Source organism: Salmo trutta, chromosome 1 (assembly GCF_901001165.1).
Source record: "Salmo trutta chromosome 1, fSalTru1.1, whole genome shotgun sequence".
Lineage (NCBI taxonomy): Eukaryota > Metazoa > Chordata > Actinopteri > Salmoniformes > Salmonidae > Salmo > Salmo trutta.
In genome coordinates this window covers 24,016,112-24,036,017 of record NC_042957.1, presented here as the reverse complement: position 1 = coordinate 24,036,017, position 19,906 = coordinate 24,016,112, and the positions used below count along the sequence as shown (strand labels likewise).

General features: G+C 43.4%; 1 protein-coding gene across 1 annotated transcript; it reads right to left on the bottom strand.

The window, feature by feature from the left end:
• Window positions 1–2,817: 2,817 nt before the first annotated feature.
• On the bottom strand, window positions 2,818–18,672 carry LOC115191681 (adenylate cyclase type 3-like). The gene is made up of 20 exons (XM_029749527.1): window positions 17,853–18,672; window positions 16,263–16,412; window positions 14,519–14,649; window positions 14,213–14,324; window positions 13,473–13,600; window positions 13,155–13,313; window positions 12,866–13,031; window positions 12,630–12,731; window positions 12,409–12,518; window positions 12,123–12,284; window positions 6,595–6,682; window positions 6,397–6,513; window positions 5,269–5,540; window positions 5,066–5,147; window positions 4,700–4,858; window positions 4,373–4,519; window positions 4,180–4,296; window positions 3,944–4,070; window positions 3,732–3,856; window positions 2,818–3,561 (listed from the first exon to the last, which is right to left on the bottom strand). The coding sequence occupies exons 1-20, from the start codon at window positions 18,528–18,530 to the stop codon at window positions 3,373–3,375; spliced, it is 3,321 nt and encodes a 1,106-aa protein (XP_029605387.1). The 5' UTR covers window positions 18,531–18,672; the 3' UTR covers window positions 2,818–3,372.
• Window positions 18,673–19,906: the final 1,234 nt, after the last annotated feature.

The window sequence follows — 19,906 nt, the reverse complement described above, 5'->3', positions numbered from 1 at the left end:
TTTATGAATTACCCACTATCCTTTGTATACTTAGCCCGTCGTTGGGTATTCACGGTGCCGGCACAGTCTTGTCTTACCTCTGGTGCCCCACCCTCGTAAACAAAGTTATTTTGAAATATTAGGACTAATATTCTGAATAGGCTAAAACATTAACCCGGTCAATACCAACTCCCCGGTGATTACCTCAATTTGGTGTTCAATGTTATTTAGGTCCTCCTCGGTACTTACACATCAAACCCTTACTCAGTTCTATAGACAGACAGATCGCACACCCGGGCTGAAACCCAAACTATTGGTATCGCTTCGCGCCTTCGGGGTACGTACAAACAAAACGCTCTCAAAACAGGGCCGGAAACAGATTCCAGGCGCCCTGGAGGCGCACGAATCCCTCCCTAAACAAAGTCTTAAACCGGAACTATTTCTAGATCTCCGGGACGAAACTAAACACGTTATCACAATACAATTTCGGGACTTCCGACCAAAATCGGCTTATCTAGCTACTTGCTACTCCAATAATTCCCTAAATGAAGTCTTAAACCGGAACCAGAATAAATTCCAGATCTCCGGGACGAAACTAAATAATTTTAACAGGATTATTATTGTTTGAGTTATATCTACTTTAACCGACCCACTTATGCTGAGTGTTCCCTCCTGGTCAGCCAGTTCAGGAGGCCTTCTCTAGTTAGCAGTCGTCACTATCAATGTTGTGCCATGTTCACAGGCTATCAGTTATCCGGGAAAAGTCATGATCACAGACTCCTTGACCCACACAGGATCGCCACACAGGCTCTCAATATTCTCTCGGTATTGCCATGATCACAGGCTCACGGTATCTCAATATTCTCTCGGTATTGCCATGATCACAGGCTCACGGTATCTTCACTATTATGCCAGACAGGCTCACAGATCCACACAGGATCACTCTATCCCGTCAAATATCTTTGTAATCAGCCTTAACAGAGTAATACAATTTGCATTAAATTTAACAACAATTCATACTCACACCCAGTACTACTGATCAAAATTTGGATAAGACTATAATACAATCTGCAGATTTCGTTTTAACAGGCTCTGCTTACCTTTTTTAGTCGAGCTCGTTGATCAGTTTCCCGGGGCAAGCAGAATCGCCGATGGCTCCTGCGGACAGGTCACCCGTCCTCACGAGATTGTCCTGGACTTGTCCCCTCTCACATCAACCATCTATGGACCGAATTCAGAAGTATGAAACCATCCTCTGCTACCAAGTTTTGTTGATGATCAGTTACTTGAGAAGGAGACCAAGTCAAGACGCCGGACAGGGTGGATTCAATTATCGTAAGGCAGCTTTATTAAGATACAAAGATATTTGGCGTAGCGTGCACGGACTCGTTCTGTCACCTCTTAAGGAGTCAGCAGAAGAGAGCCCCGAAAACATGTTGTGTTTACATTTTATACAGTGTAACAATAATGAAATGACGTAGGTTGAGTCTGGTAGATTCGCTCTCCTGACTGGTCGATGAGTGTTGAGGGCGGTCCCGTCCCCGACTAATGTCGACTTCTCATTGGCTCTTGACAGTGTTCTTTGTTCTTGAAACCCAGCCCTCAGGGATGTGTGTGTGTGTCAGGAGTCTACTCAGCCTACACTACTTCTAGCTTATCTTCATGTGTGTACCCGAGAGTCAGACACCCAAGGACAGTGCCTGTTTTTATGCTACAGTTAAGACAGTTTCTGCTACCAGCCCCTCCCGTACACCTGTCCTTGAGCGGCCCCACAACCAGGCATTGTGTGTGTGTGTGGGTGGTTAGGATTGACTGTTCTGCAAGATGTTATCTTGGTATAATGATTGTGTAAGGTTACTGGCAGTGTTTAGGCAATATCGCATTAGTATCAAGAGACATAAAGAATATATTTATTACATAGCCCATGTGCCTTACTCTAATAATTTGGTCTATTTTCACCCACACGGTATTGTAAACACATTGTTCGTGGCCCGGTGTGTGCTTGTTTGCCAACCTTTTTTATACAGCTTTGACAGTGCTACTGATAGTAATGGTGGCGCTTGGCTTGCACGTGAAAATTCAGCACACACAACATTCTATAATAGAATTGTGTTATTTGACGTGTCAAATTAAAAGTTTATTTAACACGTCAAGTAGTGTTATATGATGTGGATCTTTTTTGATACGCAACGACATGCCTCACCCTAATAATGTGCTATTTTCACCTCTTCAGTTCTCCTACTGTTCTAACTTGGTGGGGCACATGTAGCCTATAACCTGTTTTAGAAAAATGTAATTGTCTAATATTGTAAGAGCTTTCATTGTCTGTTTATATGCCCCTTTTATTTATCCCACGGTTCTGATTTGGTGTACAGGGAGTAAGTACACTGTAAGAACGGCCCATGTTCTGAATTCTGTCGCTGTACATTTCAAAAGTGCTGAACAAATAGTTATGTTGACTATTTCCGCCGTCGCTCACTCATTAATGTCTTAATTGAAATTACGGATTGCCTCTTATCCGCTTGTCATCCCCCTTATGCCATAGTTTGTACATCTCAATTGTCAGTAGAAACCACATTTGTTTAAGCAAGTCAGCCATATAAGCTATGTTTTTTAAAAAGGCAGTAAATGAGTCTGAATGAGCTGTTTTGCTGCCAGACAAGTCTCAGATGAATGCCAGGTGTAGCAGTGGTAAGGTGTTGGGACAGCTTTATGTAGGCCCTAACAGTTTGTGGGCACCGATTGTCACCGTTATAGTGCAATTCATGTATTGTTTAGTGTTGTGTTGTGGCTTAGCTGGCAAGCAGCCCACCATTTTTTGTTTGCCCCACCAAGAGATTACATGTAAAAAATCGCCACTGCACACAAACGGCATAAAAGTTAATGAAAACATTTTTTATCAACACATTATAAATACAAAATCATTCAAGCGGCATTATCTTACAAAACCCGAGCTTGACTATTTAAAAACAATAAAAGAACAGAGGATAATCATACTGAAGGCAAACTGTCACACTAGTGAGTTTAGTTGATGTCAATATGGACTTAGGGTGTAGTGATATGTTGTTCTATGAAGTAGTTGCCTATATCTAAATATATACACAAAAGCTCATATTTTGTACATGTACCCATCCATCAAAAGGTATGATTTTATATTTTTCACTTGAACTATCAGTTATCATAGAATCCAGAAGCGGCTACTGGAGTACAGAATTGAGTGTGTTTTTGTTTTCTTAGCCTGTCGAAACAGTATGCTTGCCTATGCATTAACTGTACACTTGTCTATGATTTTTAAGTTTGATCTGTCATAGCATGTCTAGAGTATGTTACATAAGAATGATGAATCCGTGTGTAATCACTACTGTCTGTTGTTTCAGCAGGTGTGGGTCAGGATCAGGAATGGTCCACTACTTGGTGAGGAAGGGTAGTAGTAGTGGTGGGACCAGTGCCGTTGCTACTAGTTTTGTCTTTCCCTTTCATGAAGAAGGTTAGTAGCTCCCCCTTCCCCTTGACAAAGATGGGGCCTCTCCTGACGAAGCGGAATCCGTACTCCTTTAGGATGTCATAACAGTCCTCCACCACCTGGGGGAAGCACATCATAGGGTAATGACGGATAAAAATGGGACATTATAGGACATAGAAGGAAAACTGTTTATCAAGATAAAAGAGAGGAGGAGATGGGAAAAGACTGAGGTGGGAAAATAAGGGGGAAAGAGAGGAAGGTAGTAGACAGGTGAGGAAATGTGTGTTACCTGGATGTTGCCCATCACCCCTGTAGACTCCATTCTGCTGGCTACGTTGACTGTGTTGCCCCAGATGTCATAATGAGGTTTACGAGCACCAATCACTCCAGCTAAAACCGAGCCCTTATTCAGACCTATGAGGAAGAGACATGTCACTCAAACCACACACACACACACACACACACACACACACACACACACACACACACACACACACTTACCGATGCGTAGCATGAAGTTGTTGAAGGACTGGTCGTTGAGTTTGGTGAGAGTGACCTTCATGGCCAGAGCAAAGTCTGCCAGGTCAGCTAGGTGCTGCCAACGTTCTAACAATGACTGTTCCTCTATCTGAAGGGGAGAAATAGAGCCTTCATCATCACAATCATCAGCACCATTAGTCATGCTGATATACATTGAGCTTGATTATGTATTCTGTGTTGTCAGTTGCTGTGGTTACCGGGCGGTTGCAGTATCCGTTGGTGTTGCTCTCGGGTGTGACTCCAGACGCAGCCATGTAGGTGCTTCCTATAGTCTTAATCTTAGTGATGAAGCGGAACTCATTCCTGTCCAACAGCTGACAGGGGAGCAAGGAAATTAATTATCCCGTTACTGTACTAAAACACGCACGCACACACAGAGAGATCACTCACACTGTCAAAGTCAGAGATAATCTCATTGAGGATCCTCAGACACTCTATGCCCCCATTGTTGATGCCCTCCTCTGTGTAGAAGTCTGAGAAGTTGGGGATGGAGGCAAACATCACTCCTATCTCATCATATGACTGGCTGTACAGCTCCTACAGTGGAGAAACAAAATTGATGGGTAAGAAAAACACTGAAGCTCATCATACATCCTTTTACAATTTCCTGTATTTATTTAATGCCCTTTCTTTGAGTCTCTCTCCGTTCTTGTTTGTATTTTAATTGTCCCTCTCTCTCTCTCTCGCTTTCTGTCTACTCCCCCTTCCCTCTCTCACCTCGTCTCTCTTCTTAGAACCCAGGAAGTGTTTGGCTACATGTTCAGGCAGCATGTTTGTGACCAGCGCTTCATTCCAGCGCCTCATTTCAAACACCCTCTCCTTCTGGTCATGCACCTCAATCTTCCACAGGAAAAGCTTCCGCGACTGCCTCTCCACCTGGTGAAAAAGAGGAGGGTGGAGTGAAAGAAAGAAAGAGTGTTTTAAGCAAGCTCATACAGACTAGTGCTGTCAGGGGGATCAGTAACAACAGCAAGTCTTTCTCAGTTTGTATTATTGACGAGTTAGAGGCTGATGCTCATGGAAGTCTGACTCAATGTGAATCGGAGGTGTGATTGTGAGGATGTTCAGGAGGAGGTAACCCACATGTCTGGCAAAGTAGTAGAAGCAGATCATCATGATCATGATCATCACTGTCATCAGGTACTTGGAAGGGACTACAGACATCCTGAGGATGAGAGAGGGAGAGAGAACATATTGAGTATCCACAGCTTTCTACTTTACCTGCCAATATAACTACCATGTAAGTACATGTTTTTAGCACCACTTGAGGGATTATAGTTTCTCACCTGTAGCTGGTGAATCGTATGAAGTCATACAGGTCGTAGATATCCCTCCAGCTGTAGATGTTGACGGCGCCCGTTGCCACAATGACCAGCAGCATGAGCCCCAGCTTGACCAGGTGGCTCACCTGCACCAGCATGGTGGTCGCCACAAGCGACAGCACCGCCATATAGCTGTAGTGTTTAGGGTTTTCTGCGCAACCTCCGTCACCTAGCGACTCCATGCTGAGGCCAGCACTGGTGTTGAGGAACAGGAAGGGAGGCTGGACACAGCTCAGCTACAATGTCAAGAGTGGTTGGGGTGAGAAATGTTCAATCGATAAACTAAGGCAATATTCCAGTAATGACATGCACGATAACTCCCCTAATGCAATGTTAACATATAATGTTACAAAAATGTCATTGTAACATTTAAACAAAAACAAACTAAAGCAATATTTTAACTCAAGCATAATTTGGGCAACATTGCAGTTGCCGCACATTCTCTATGCTCCACACTCCACTAGACATCTCTGCACCACTGATAATTCCTCTCTTGACATTCGGGAGTCCTGTTCCTGCCTAACAGAAAAAGCAGTAAAGTGTGGAACAGGCTGTCCCTGTTGGGCCTTCCAAATGAGCGTGCAGGCAGTGAGAGACAGCTAACTCTCTGTAATGGACCCCTATGGGGATGGGTAGGTTTTGACTACGTGGTATCAGAAACCTGTATATAATGATGAAATGCTCATGTCTAAACCCTAACAATGGGAGTTGTTCTTCCAAAGGCGGGAAGACAGGCGACAAGCTTAAGTCCAAAATAAGCCCATAGAAACGCATTGGGCTTATTTTGGACAGATTTTGGTGAGAGGGAAACCTGTCGCTTCGCCTCTTCCTCTCTGGTGGTATACAGCTACGACTGAAAGTGATTTTTTTGCAGCAGGTTTGGACAATTAACATAGCAGGTTAAGGTTAGGAAAATGATTAGGGTTAGCTAAAATGCTCTCCTAACCTGTTACAAAAAAATCACTTCCGGTCGTAGCTGTACTCCATCTCGTCACAACCGGATAGGTACTCAGACACAAACCGTTTAGAAGGCACTGAAGAGTATGATAGCAACAAGGTAAGAACACACACAACCTGAAAAAATTGGCTCACCATATCGGCAATCTCGGCCATGGTTAAAACAAAGATGGCTGCTATGGCCCAGGTGTTCCGTGCCCAACGGGTTCGATCGATCCACATTGAGAACGACACGAGCCTCTTCGAGAACATCTTTTACACAGACACAGACAAACATTATTATAATCACCATCATCACCACCTCCATCATTATCATCAGAGGAGGAGACTCACACGAGGGAAGACGGCAGCCATGGAGCAGATAGTGAGAATGAGCAGCAACCCCTCTCCAATCGCCAGGGTCACATAGTTCACCATCAGCCTGTCAGACAGAGGCACACATACTAAACTCAGCAAAAAAAGGAACTTCCTCTCACTGTCAACTGCTTTTATTTTCAGCAAACTTAACATGTGTAAATATTTGTATGAACATAACAAGATTCAACATCTGAGACATAAACTGAACAAGTTCCACAGACATGTGACTAACAGAAATGGAATAATGTGTCCCTGAACAAAGGAGGGGTCAAAATCAAAAGTAACAGTCAGTATCTGGTGTGGCCACCAGCTGCATTAGGTACTGCAGTGCATCTCCTCCTCATGGACTGCACCAGATTTGCCAGTTCTTGCTGTGAGATGTTACCCCACTCTTCCACCAAGGCACTTGCAAGTTCATGGTCATTTCTGGGGGGGAATGGCCCTAGCCCTCACCCTCCGATACAACCGGTCCCAGACGTGCTCAATGGGAGATCCGGGCTCTTCGCTGGCCACGGCAGAACACTAACATTCCTGTCTTACAGGAAATCACGCACAGAATGAGCGGTATGGCTGGTGGCATTGTCATGCTGGAGGGTCATGTCAGGATGAGCCTGCAGGAAGGGTACCACATGAGGGAGGAGGATGTCTTCCCTGTAACGCACAGCGTTGAGATTGCCTGCAATGACAACAAGCTCAGTCCGATGATGCTGTGACACACCACCCCAGACAATGACGGACCCTCCATCTCCAAATCGATCCCGCTCCAGAGTACAGGCCTCGGTGTAATGCTCATTCCTTCAACGATAAACGCGAATCGGACCATCACCCCTGGTGAGACAAAACCGCGACTCGTCAGCGAAGAGCACTTTTTGCCAGTCCTGTCTGGTCCAGCGACGGTGGGTTTGTGCCCATGGGCGACGTTGTTGCCAGTGATGTATGGTGAGGACCTGCCTTACAACAGGCCTACAAGCCCTCAGTCCAGCCTCTCTCAGCCTATTGCGGACAGTCTGAGCACTGATGGAGGGATTGTGCGTTCCTGGTGTAACTCGGGGAGTTGTTGTTGCCATCTTGTAACTGTCCCGCAGGTGTGATGTTCGGATGTACCAATCCTGTGCAGGTGTTGTTACACGTGGTCTGCCACTGCGAGGACGATCAGCTGTCCGTCCTGTCTCCCTGTAGTGCTGTCTTAGGCGTCTCACAGTACGGACATAGCAATTTATTGCCCTGGCGTCATCTGCAGTCCTCATGCCTTCATGCAGCATGCCTAAGGCACGTTCACACAGATGAGCAGGAACCCTGGACATCTTTCTTTTGGTGTTTTTCAGAGTCAGTAGAAATGCCTCTTTAGAGTCCTAAGTTTTCACAACTGTGACCTTTATTGCCTACCGTCTGTAAATTATTAGTGTCTTAACAACCGTTACACAGGTGCATGTTCATTAATTGTTTATGGTTCATTGAACAAGCATAGGAAAGTTTTTATTTTTTTATTATTTCTTTAAGGGGTGGATCAGCTTAATATTGCGGAAAGATTGTTGCTTCCATCAATGTAATTGTCTGCATCATTTCCAATCCCCCATATATTTTTTGGGTAAATGTATACATGCATACATATATACATACACATACCTATATAGATATACATACTTTTTAAAGAATATACCTTTATTATTCCCCTCAAACCCTACCACCCTTCCCCCAATTGGAGTAAACTAATAAACACTTAGGCTTCTACCTTCAATTTATACATCTTATACACATTTTACAGACACAATCTATTTTACAATAGTTATATTTTGTTTGTTTTTTAGTCCTTCCTCTATTTCTGATGTCTATCCTGTTTGATTTCTATTTGTAACTGTGCTATTTCAAAGTTTCTGAACCTATATACATTTTACACACCCCGTATGTGTTACATTGGTTATCTTGTTATTAGTCCCACCCTTCAGCTCCATTCAACCCCTCCCATCTGTCTCTCAACATCATCCATTTCGGATTTCTATTTGCCATATATTTTTCAACTGTGCTGTGATGCTTCACAAAAGTACTGAACCTTTCTATTCTCATAGCTTCTACAACAGACTGTAAATTAAAAATAAACATTTTTGCTAAAATAATTATTATATTATTGATTGATTGACTATGGCTTTTCAAATCACCCAGTACTGCTATCTGCAGCGTTAGTTCTAGGCAAATCAGTCCTATTTATGATATCATTCACTAAAATTATACCTTTTATTTTTTAATTTCAAAAATACGTTTTTTTTTAATCAATTAGTATATTTGAGTTTAAACACAATATTTGTTGTATTATTTGTTCTGTCTTTTCTGATGGATTAAACTCAAATTGAAACCAACTTCCTAAGGCTTGTTTAAAAAATAATGATATTTTGGAGATTATTTCCTTTTCAAACAACCGAAAGTGAGCATCACATATATACCACTTGGGTCCCGTTTCAGTAATAATGATATCAGACCTTGTTGCGTGTCTGATAATCTACCATTTATATAGGAGTGGTTAAAACATGCCAATAAAGGTCCTCTGAGTATATCAAAAACAGTTTGGTATACTTCCACTGGTATGCCATCCAGCCCTGGAGTTTTCCCAGCCTTAAACGCTTTAATTGCCTCAATAAGTTCCTCCTCTGTAATTTGGCCTTCACATGAGTGTTTCTGTACAGATGTTAATTTGACATTATTATTAGGAAAAAATTCCATACAATTAGTTTCAGTTAGTGGAGATGGAGACTGAAATGAAAACATATTCTTAAAGTACTTTACGTCCTCTTTCAAAATATCATTCTGTGAATCATGCGTGACTCCATCATTTGTAACAAGTTTCAATACATTTTTTTGGTAGCATTTCTATATTGAAGATTGAAAAATAATTTGGTGCATTTTTCCCCATATTCCATCCAGTTCGCTTTATTTTTATAAGTTATTACACTGGATCTTTCTTGAATAAGTTCCTCCATTTCTTTTTGTTTTTCCTCTAACTTATTCTGTGTCTCTATGGTACAGTTTTTATTGCTATCAAACTGTACCGTTAGTCCTTCATTTTCCATTGTTAATATGGATTCTTTTGATCTAAATTGCTTTTGATTTATAGATGAGTACTGGATTGAAAGGCCTCTAAAGATACATTTAAAAGTGTCCCATACAATAAGGGGATCTGCTGTACCTATGTTATGTCTGAAAAAGTCAGTTATAAATTCTTCTGTCCTAATTCTAAACAATTTATCATCTAGTAGGCTTTGATTACATTTCCAATATCCTCGCCCATGTGGATATTCTGTAAGAGTAATATATATGCCAATTATGTGATGATCCAACCACATTCTGTCCCCTATCAACACTTTTTAAACTTTTGGTGCCAGAGAGAATGGCATAAGGAAGTAGTCAAGACGACTAGCTTGATTAAGCCTCCACCATGTATATCTCACTAGGTCAGGGTATTTAAGTCTCCATATATCCACTAATTCCAATATATCCATGACATTCATGATTTCCTTAAGTGCCTAAGGGTGATAGTTTGTAGTGTGATTTCCTTTCCGGTCCATAGAGGTATTTAAGACCGTATTGAAATCTCCCACCATAATAATAGAGTCTAGTGTTGCTTGTAGAGATGATACATTCTTATATATATTTTCAAAGAAGCTTGGATCATCATTATTTGGACCGTATAGGTTAATAAGCCATATATGTTTATTGTCCAATAACATATTTAAAATAATCCATCTACCTTGATGATCTGTTTGGACAATTTGCACATTTAGATCAAAATTACTATTAATTAAAACCATCACCCCTTTAGAATTTCTTTGCCCATTGGAGAAATATATTTCACCCCCCCAGTCCTTTGTCCACAAAACTTCATCTAAAATTGTTGAATGAGTTTCCTGTAAACAATAGATATTACATTCCTTCTCTTTTAGCCAGGTAAATACTGATCGTCTTTTCTTATTATCTGCTAAGCCATTACATTTATAACTGGCTATACTTATTTCACCACTTACCATAATGAGACACAACTTTCAATTCTATTTATCAAAATATATGTTTGTAAACGTACCATTAAAAAGTAACATGATGATTGAGTGTCTAAATAGCTGTACCATGATATTTGCATTGCTACTACAGTGAGGGAAAAAAGTATTTGATCCCCTGCTGATTTTGTACGTTTGCCCACTGACAAAGAAATGATCAGTCTATAATTTTAATGGTAGGTTTATTTGAACAGTGAGAGACAGAATAACAACAAAAAAATCCTGAAAAACACATGTCAAAAATGTTATAAAATGATAATCCTGTTTCTTATTTTCCATAATTAGCTATTAATATTTGTAGTAATGTAGGCAATTTATGCAAAGGGTTTTACCTCTCACCAGTCTCACCATTACCAAAATTACATTATTACAAGCAATTATTATATTAGCAAACAATTATTGTGAATCATCCTATATTGTCCCTAACATCTTTTACTCCTTCGCAACAGTTGTGGGATACGCACATACACCTACACACTCAACCATAGGCTCACATTCTCAACAGTTGCACCATCCCAGAGCCCAACTCAAGAAAGGTCTTGAATTACGAATGCATATACAGTTGCAGCTGTATGAGAAGGCCTGCAAGACTGTGCAAAAAAATGGGCTGAAATTGAGAGATTTTATTAACCATTGTCACATCCTAGATGATGGAGGCCAAATATACACCTTTTCCCTGAAACACCCGCAACACGGTCCCCCGTATTGACCATATTCCCAAGCATCTCCATGCAGTCAGACTTATGATTTTGTGCCACCAGGGCCACAATAATATACACCCTCTCTGAATGTCCGAGTGTGACCCCCTCCCCATAGGTTACTGCAGCAAGTGTTGCCAGCACTGCCACTGCCTGGGTAGGGGCAGCCCACCGGAATCCCCACCGGCTAGGTACAAGGTCACTCAACGCCACACTTTTCCAAATATAACAACAACAACAAAAAATAAACATACCACACCATCCACACATACTGTGCCTTCTGTTTACTGCGTTTTTATCTTCACCATGTTGAATTAGTGATTGTGTGTTCCAATTAGTTATATTTGAAGATCAATAAAAAATATAGATTTCCATTTTATTGTTACAATCTATAACCGGGCTAGAATTGTGTTAAATTTTTTCCCCGTCTATAAGAACTTTGTAATTGTTTAAATAACCGTCTTTGTATCTCTGAACAACTGGTTATCAAAATATAGTTTATCGATGACGAGAGCTACTCGTTTCCCTTTTAATCTATTTTCCTTGAAAATTGGATACAGAACTTTACGCCGTTCTGCAAGTTCTGCAATTTTGGAAACAGTGTTTAAACCCTTTACAATGAAGATCTGTGAAGATATTTTGATTTTTACGAATTATGTTTGAAAGACAGGGTCCTGAAAAAGGGACGTTTCTTTTTTTGCTGAGTTTATGTTGTAGTACAGTATATTTAATATTTTGTGTTGAATATAATGTGTGAACTCACATTGGGTCTATGAGGACCTCCATGCCTGCAGTGAAAAAGAGGACCAGGCAGCTGCAGCAGAAAGCTACACCACTCTGTCTTTCCTTCTCTGCAGAGTAACGCCCCTCCAACTCCCCATCCACAAACTGCAGGGACACAGGGTTGGTCCGACGCTCCTTCGCACTGATAGAACGAGAGAGAGAGAGAGAGATCGAAAGAGTGAGAGATGGAGGAGTGTATACTTTTCCCTCTTCTTTGCTTTGTCCCCCCAGACTATCCTCCCTTTCCCCTTCTCCTCCTCTCTTACGGCTCTTCGTTCTCTCTCTCCAGCAGCTCCAGGTGCAGTAGTCTGTTCAGTTCCTGTTCACTCTCCCTGGCATCCACTTTCTTTTTTATTTGACGCTGAGGGCTCGTCACCTAGGCAACACAGGTCAGAGGTTATGGATAGGCTCGTAGTGAAATTCATACAATTAGTCAAATCTAATCAAAATCTTAAAAGAAAAGATGGAAGTTAGGGGTTAGGTGTACCTGTGTTTTTGCTTCCTGTTTGCGCTCTGTGGGCGTGCCTCGGACCGAACCGACGCTCCCATTGGTCTCTGTGGTGTTAATCAACTGAGGAGAGTTTCTATTCTGAAAAATGAGGAGTGGGGAGAGAGAGCGAGAGCAATATAAAACATTTAATTTACAGAACCAGGCCAGACAGAGAGAGGAATATAAAACATTTAATTTATAGAACCAGGCCAGACAGAGAGGTCATCACTTACTACCATGTTGAGTCCGTTGACCTGGGTGGTTTCCTTGGAGAACAGCACCAGGTAGGTATCTATGCCTTTCTCCAGCAGGTACTCACACCTCTCCCCTCCGTTCCCTGGCTCCAGGTCAAACTCTCCATGAAGACACTCCATGGTGCTCTGGGAGATGTGGACACGCCTGGAGAACACGCACACCCATAGACACACACTGTCTATGTACCCTCTTGGCAATGAAAGTGACACTCAGAGACATTACTAGTGACCTCTCCCTGGGCCAGTGATCTTGCTGTACATTTCTTACCCAGGTATCCCTCCTGACTCCATCTTGTTGGCCACAGTGACGTCAGTGGACCAGACATCAAACTGCCACCTCCTCTGTCCCAGCACCCCTCCCAGCACAGTGCCTGTGTGCACCCCCACACGCATGTCAACCTCTGTCTTAGTCTTCTCACGCACATACCTGAGTTTGGATGGAAAAGGGGTTAATTGAATTCAGTTTTTCTAAATGCTATCCTTTTCTAAATTGTACATCCCTCATGCTCACTCTTCCACCCTCCTCTCCCACCCTTCTTCCCCCTTCCTCCTCCTTTTCCTTCCTCTCCTCCTTCCCCTCACTTACGAGATGGCCTCCACCATGGCCAGGCCCATCATGATGGAACAGGCTGCGTGGTCATCACGGTAATCAGGCAGGCCACAGATACAGTAGTAACAGTCTCCCAGGATCTTGATACGCAACTGGTGGTGTTGCTGTATGGAGGGAGGGAGGGTGGAGATAGAGCGAGAGGAGAGGAGAGACACAATGACAGGAACGATATGAATGTCATGTATGTTATGAGTTGTGTGTGTTTGCGAGAGAAATAAACAGTGTATTTTAAAGACAGCAGAAGTATCCTTATAGAAGAGATAGGTGAGTCGGATGAATGTGAAAGACACCTAAGATAACGTATTGTTGTGAGAGATAAGGAGAGAACAACACAAGGAGGCAGAGAAACAAGACCATGAGACAAAGCAAGGTATAGAGCAGGGTTCTCCAACTGGCGGCCGACGGGCCGAATTTGGTCCGTGATTATTGTTGGACAGAAAAGACTGTACAAACACCAGGAAATCCACTCCAAGTGATTTTCATTTTGGAAATCTATTCCCAATTATGCCCTATAGAGAAGACACGTGATCGTATACAAATGTAATAATTTTAAATTATTACGGTTTAGTCAAATATATCTGTTTCGGCTTTTTACGGTCAATTTGCAATTTAAAAATGATTTGTAATTTGCTCCGGCTCCCCGACCATCTGCTCAAGAAAGAAATCGGACCGTGGCTGAATCTAGTTGATGATTCCTGGTATAGAGAGAAACTCACAGCAGCTAGCTTGTCAAAGCGGGCGAACAGTTCGTTGAGCAGCTTGACCAGCTCTTGTGCACTACACGCTGAGGAGAGCTGGGTAAAACCCACTATATCAGCAAATAGGATACTGTAAGAGAGAGGGAGGGAGAGAGAGAAGAGAGAAGAGGGGGAGAGAAAGGGGAAAGGGGGAAGCAGAGAAAACTAAATTGCTTAATAGGTTCGCTCAATATCCATGTGTTAGAGTACAGATTATTGTCATGAGTATTTCTGAATGATAGCACATCTTCACGTTCACATTACGTTATATTAACATTGTCGAACCTGACGTTCTCATGACGGTACATGTACATGGTGTTGAACTGCTGCACTTCGTTCTGGTTAGCCTGTTTCTTCATGCCCTCCAGCATCTCTTCTGCTATGTGTTTGGGCAGGATGGACAGCAACAACTCCTCCTGCACACACAGAGACAGACGTGTGCACTGCATGTTTGAGACAGGAGTATAATTTCTGTGAGCATCCTCTCAGGGCCACGTCGTCATGGCAATGTGAAACAGTCAGATGTGTTCTGATTGGCTGGCTGCACCCGTCTCCCAGAAGCCTCCACTGCCTCTTTGCCACTCTGGGAATTCTGTCTAACTTATTTCTCTCTCTCCCTCTGTCTCGCTCTCTCTCTCCAGGGCCCATACTGTTTGCTCTACAAATAGTAGCAGTCAGGGAAAAGCATAACAGAGGATGGAAGGGACACAATAATAATTGGCTCATCAGCTGCAGTGAATTAGGGTCGACTCAGTTAATTTGACAGTAATGACAGAGAGGATTGTGTGAGGGGACAGGAGACAGATGAGAGAGAAGGAGGAGATGAGAGAGAGAATGGAAAGCAGTAAAGGGAGAGAGGAAAAGGCAAGAGAAGAAAGAAAGAAGGAAGTGATGGAAATAGACATTAACCCTTGTCCCACACCTCTGCATACCTCAGAACATATGTGACCAACTTAAAAAGCACCCAACTGTTGCACCTCCGTAACAATGCCTCTACTGTAAAGATAACAACAGTCTGTCTAATTATCCCATTAGACCAGAGCCAGAGACAACACACTGTAATTAAAGCAGTGCTGGGTTATCCAGCACACTGCTAACCGCTAGAGGTGACAGCACACTGCTAACAGCTAGAGGTGACAGCACACTGCTAACAGCTAGAGGTGGCAGCACACTGCTAACCGCTAGAGGTGACAGCACACTGCTAACCGCTAGAGGTGACAGCACACTGCTAACCGCTAGAGGTGACAGCACACTGCTAACAGCTAGAGGTGACAGCACACTGCTAACCGCTAGAGGTGACAGCACACTGCTAACCGCTAGAGGTGACAGCACACTGCTAACCGCTAGAGGTGACAGCACACTGCTAACCGCTAGAGGTGGCAGCACACTGCTAACCGCTAGAGGTGGCAGCACACTGCTAACCGCTAGAGGTGACAGCACACTGCTAACCGCTAGAGGTGACAGCACACTGCTAACCGCTAGAGGTGACAGCACACTGCTAACCGCTAGAGGTGACAGCACACTGCTAACCGCTAGAGGTGACAGCACACTGCTAACCGCTAGAGGTGACAGCACACTGCTAACCGCTAGAGGTGGCAGCACACTGCTAACCGCTAGAGGTGGCAGCACACTGCTAACCGCTAGAGGTGGCAGCACACTGCTAACCGCTAGAGGTGACAGCACACTGCTAACCGCTAGAGGTGACAGCACACTGCTAAACGCTAGAGGTGACAGCACACTGCTAACCGCTAGAGGTGGCAGCACACTGCTAACCGCTAGAGGTGGCAGCACACTGCTAACCGCTAGAGGTGACAGCACACTGCTAACCGCTAGAGGTGACAGCACACTGCTAACCGCTAGAGGTGACAGCACACTGCTAACCGCTAGAGGTGACAGCACACTGCTAACAGCTAGAGGTGGCAGCACACTGCTAACCGCTAGAGGAGACAGTCGGTAACAGGGCACTCGGGCATCAGGGCACACACAAACGCACGGATGCAGACGCCCACACACACGCACACACATCTACCTGCTGGGTGCTCTGCTCCTCCAGGGTGAGTTTGACCTCCAGGGACTGGCGCGCCTCCAGGAAGGCCGTTCGGTACTTCCTGTCGGCCATGTAGTATGATATCACGCCCACAGTGACCGCACACAGGTACAACACCCAGTTAGCCAGGAGCTGGGGGAGTGGGGCAGATGGGGGAAGGGATGGACATAACACGTGGCTGAAAACTAAGTCCTGACTGACTGAGGTTGTGAGGGATGCAGAGGGAGCGTTGCGTTCCTAAGTGACAACTCTCACTGAGTACAGTGAGCAGGTTCAACAACATTTTCCAAAATTACCCTCAGCTCGAAGGGTGTCCCACAGATCCCTGCACAGCTGGCTTTCATAACCTGGCACACAAAGGCAACTTAATGGTGATTAGCTGAGTTTGGAGTGTGTGTGATGTTTCAGGTCTTTTCACCTGTATCATGCCCTATCTCACCAGCCAGTGTTGCGCCTGTCCTCTTTCCCACAGAGCAAATTGTCCAATGTTGATTTTTCAGTGTTGATTCAGGAGTTAAGTGTATTTTTCACATGCTTTGGAGACAACAGTTGTAGACTAACAGTGAAAAGCTTACTTACGGGCCCTTCCCAACAATGCAGATGAAGACATAATATTCGAAAAATATATAAATAATAACACAAGGAATAAATACACAATGATTAACGAGTCGATGTGCAGGGGTACGAGGTAATTGCGGTACATACTGTTTGTACACATAAGCAGGGATAAAGTGACTAGGCAACAGGATAGATAATAAATAATAACAGCAGCGTATGTGATGAGTCAAAAGAGTTAGTGCAAAAAAGGTCAATGCAGTTAGCCCGGGTAGCTATTGGTTAACTATTTAACTACTTATCAGTCTTATGGCTTGGGGGTTGAAGCTGTTCAGGGTCCTGTTGTAAGAGTGAAATTAACACTCAGTGGAGTAAATTAACCCCCAGTGTTATTTTTCTGGATTATTATTAATATCTGTGTTTTTGATTGATTAATCACATGCTACACAAAGGCAAATTACATACATTTTCCTAAACTAATCCAAACAGTTCGCTATATTTATTGCACCGTTACTGAAATTATTGTTCCAGTTTAAATGGTTTAGGTAGTCTTCTTACCAACTTCACCCAACCCTGACTGTCATTCTGAATGCAGGTTGAGGGTGAATAAAAATTCCAACTGTTGGATATCCTAACTCTGGCTGGATTCCAATTGGTATAACACATCACTTTGCAAGCCAGCATAATGTGACTTGCAGGCCTGATGTGGCCTGAAAACCAGGAGTTTCCAAACACCACTGTGTTAGGATGAAACTAGGCCCTCAAAGTAAGTCTTAATCATATAAGTATTGTATTGTCATTAATGGCATAATGATGGCATTCGCCTATGTACTCACTTGGTGAAAGCCACAGACCTTTAAAATAAAATAATTCAATAACCATGTCTAATACTTTCCGAGTTAAATGTACACCATTGATTTTGCTGAGCACTCACCTACCAGCACCCCTTCCCTTTATTCCCACCTTTGTTTCCACTCACCCCATCCCAATCTTTACTCACATCCACCTCTCCTTTACCTGTCTGAGCAGTATGGTTCCCTGCAGGCTGTCCTGGTGCCTTTGGGCGATGGTGACCCCCAGCACCAGGGTATGGACCCCACAGCACAGAGCAGTGAGCAGCAGGAGAGGGACCAGGGTCAGGGGCAGCGTCAGGAAGCATGAGAAACTGAAGAAGGCCTGCCAGCCCGCTGTGTCACTGGCCTGGGGGGAAAGCTGGTAGTTCAGCCCCAGGTAGCACAGCACGTGCACAGCTATCATCAGCCAGAGTACGTATGGTATCACACCGCGCACAACAGGCGCCGCGGGGAGCTTGCGCAGTCGGCAAAGCGCGTAGAGTACAATATCCGCAGCAAGTCCAACTGCCGCGACCACGATCATTGCACGTTTGTCTGTCGTGTACACCACTGCGCACATGACAATGACATAGCAGTTGAAAAGCGCCGCAAACACCACTAGCACGAGAAGAGTCTCCTGTCGCTGCCGTCGGAAGTAGACCTGGTAGAGCCGCTCGAGGGACTCGGGCGCAAAGGTGAGGCGCATGATGCGCGGCAGGCACACGCAGCAGCCGGTGTTGCGCACGGTCACCTCGTGCGTACGACCTGCCCCGTGCCCGTTGTCCGACGAGACTGGGGCCGAACATTCTCCAGAATCCTCTGCAGACTGCTCCGTGTCTGTGTAAACCCGGTTTAGAGACATATTGGATCCAGAGTAAGAGTTCCAGTCTCAGTGAAGGTAATCCGTAATCCTATTTTTCTCCAAAGCGCACTAGATCCTTGAGTGCGCAAGCAGACAGGGAGTGTTTAGCTTCAGAGATTCAGTGAGATGTCACAAAAGGAAAACCCTGTCATTTCTTTTCAGGGGAATTAATGACGTGATGACATAGCCTAACCACAGTAGGCTAACTAAAAGTGTCTCCCGTGAATCGCATCAGACCCTCATTTTAACAACCTCCACCATATCTTGTGAAGACTTGGTCTGACTAACACCACCAAGTTTGACATGACCTCCCCTTACCGTTGTGAAAAAATATGTCCATGTTTTCCGATTCACCATTATGTCAGCTCTGTAAAATAATAACATTTGCGATGCTTGAAGACTTCTCCCTCGTCTACCAGATCACACAGTCACTATCTCTGCGCCACTGTCCACCGTTTCCATGGCAAACCTCGCAATCTCAAAGTGTAGAGCAGCATGCAATACAATCATAATGGTTTTACTTTTATAAAGACTGATATTAGGTGATCTCAAAAAGACATCATAACTTGTTTCTTGTCTTGATTCACTTTGCCTTGGATATATAACAACCGATAGTTATCCAATTACGCTTAACGCTGACACATCATATCCAACACTACAGTATGAAAACAAAATAATGATAATACTTTGAAATATGTAAAATACACAATATCATTATTCATTCATTCTGAAGTAGGCCAAAGTAATCTAAAAGCATTAGACATATCTATTTGAAATAGATAAAACGCAATATAATCAATATTATCTAAAACAATTACAATCTTAGTGCAAATGTGGTATTTAAAGACTTGACAACAGGTTTGTTTAATAAACTCAAATACTTGTGACAACTGTCATCACCTAAAATGTTCTAATTAGTCAAGATTGAGGTAAATATCCAACAGATTCCATAAGTACTCACGACTGGTTTTAGATCAAGGGTGGAAAAAAATTGTCAATTGCATCATTGCTTTTAATCCTCTTGGAATCAAAAGGATTCTTTAAACTGTTTTCTTTCCAGCAAACAGACCAATCTCTCTCACTCTCCCTCTCTTTCTCTCTGCCCTCCCCTCTCTCTCCCTGATGTTGCTAACGCAGTTGAAACCAAACTAATTACCGGATTGTTATTGTGTCTTGGGGGAGGAATGGAGGATGGAGCAGGGAGGTAGGGAATGGAGAGAAGAAGGGAGGCGGTGGTAGTTCTCATATTTATTGTGGGTTTAGTTCGGGAAGTAAGTTATGAATCCTGCATCCTCATAATGACCATAATCATAGACAAAGGATACACACTTTGAGTTATCCTTCATGTTTATTATGATTTCTAGGTCATTAACTGG

Coding starts and splice junctions, on each gene's coding strand:
- LOC115191681 (XM_029749527.1), bottom strand. CDS start 18,530: ATGTCTCTAAACCGGGTTTACACAGACACGGAGCAGTCTGCAGAGGAT. Junction 13,032..13,154: donor GAGTCAGGAGGGATACCTGG/GTAAGAAATGTA, acceptor CGTGTTCTCCAG/GCGTGTCCACATCTCCCAGA. Junction 6,514..6,594: donor TGGCTGCCGTCTTCCCTCGT/GTGAGTCTCCTC, acceptor TCTGTGTAAAAG/ATGTTCTCGAAGAGGCTCGT.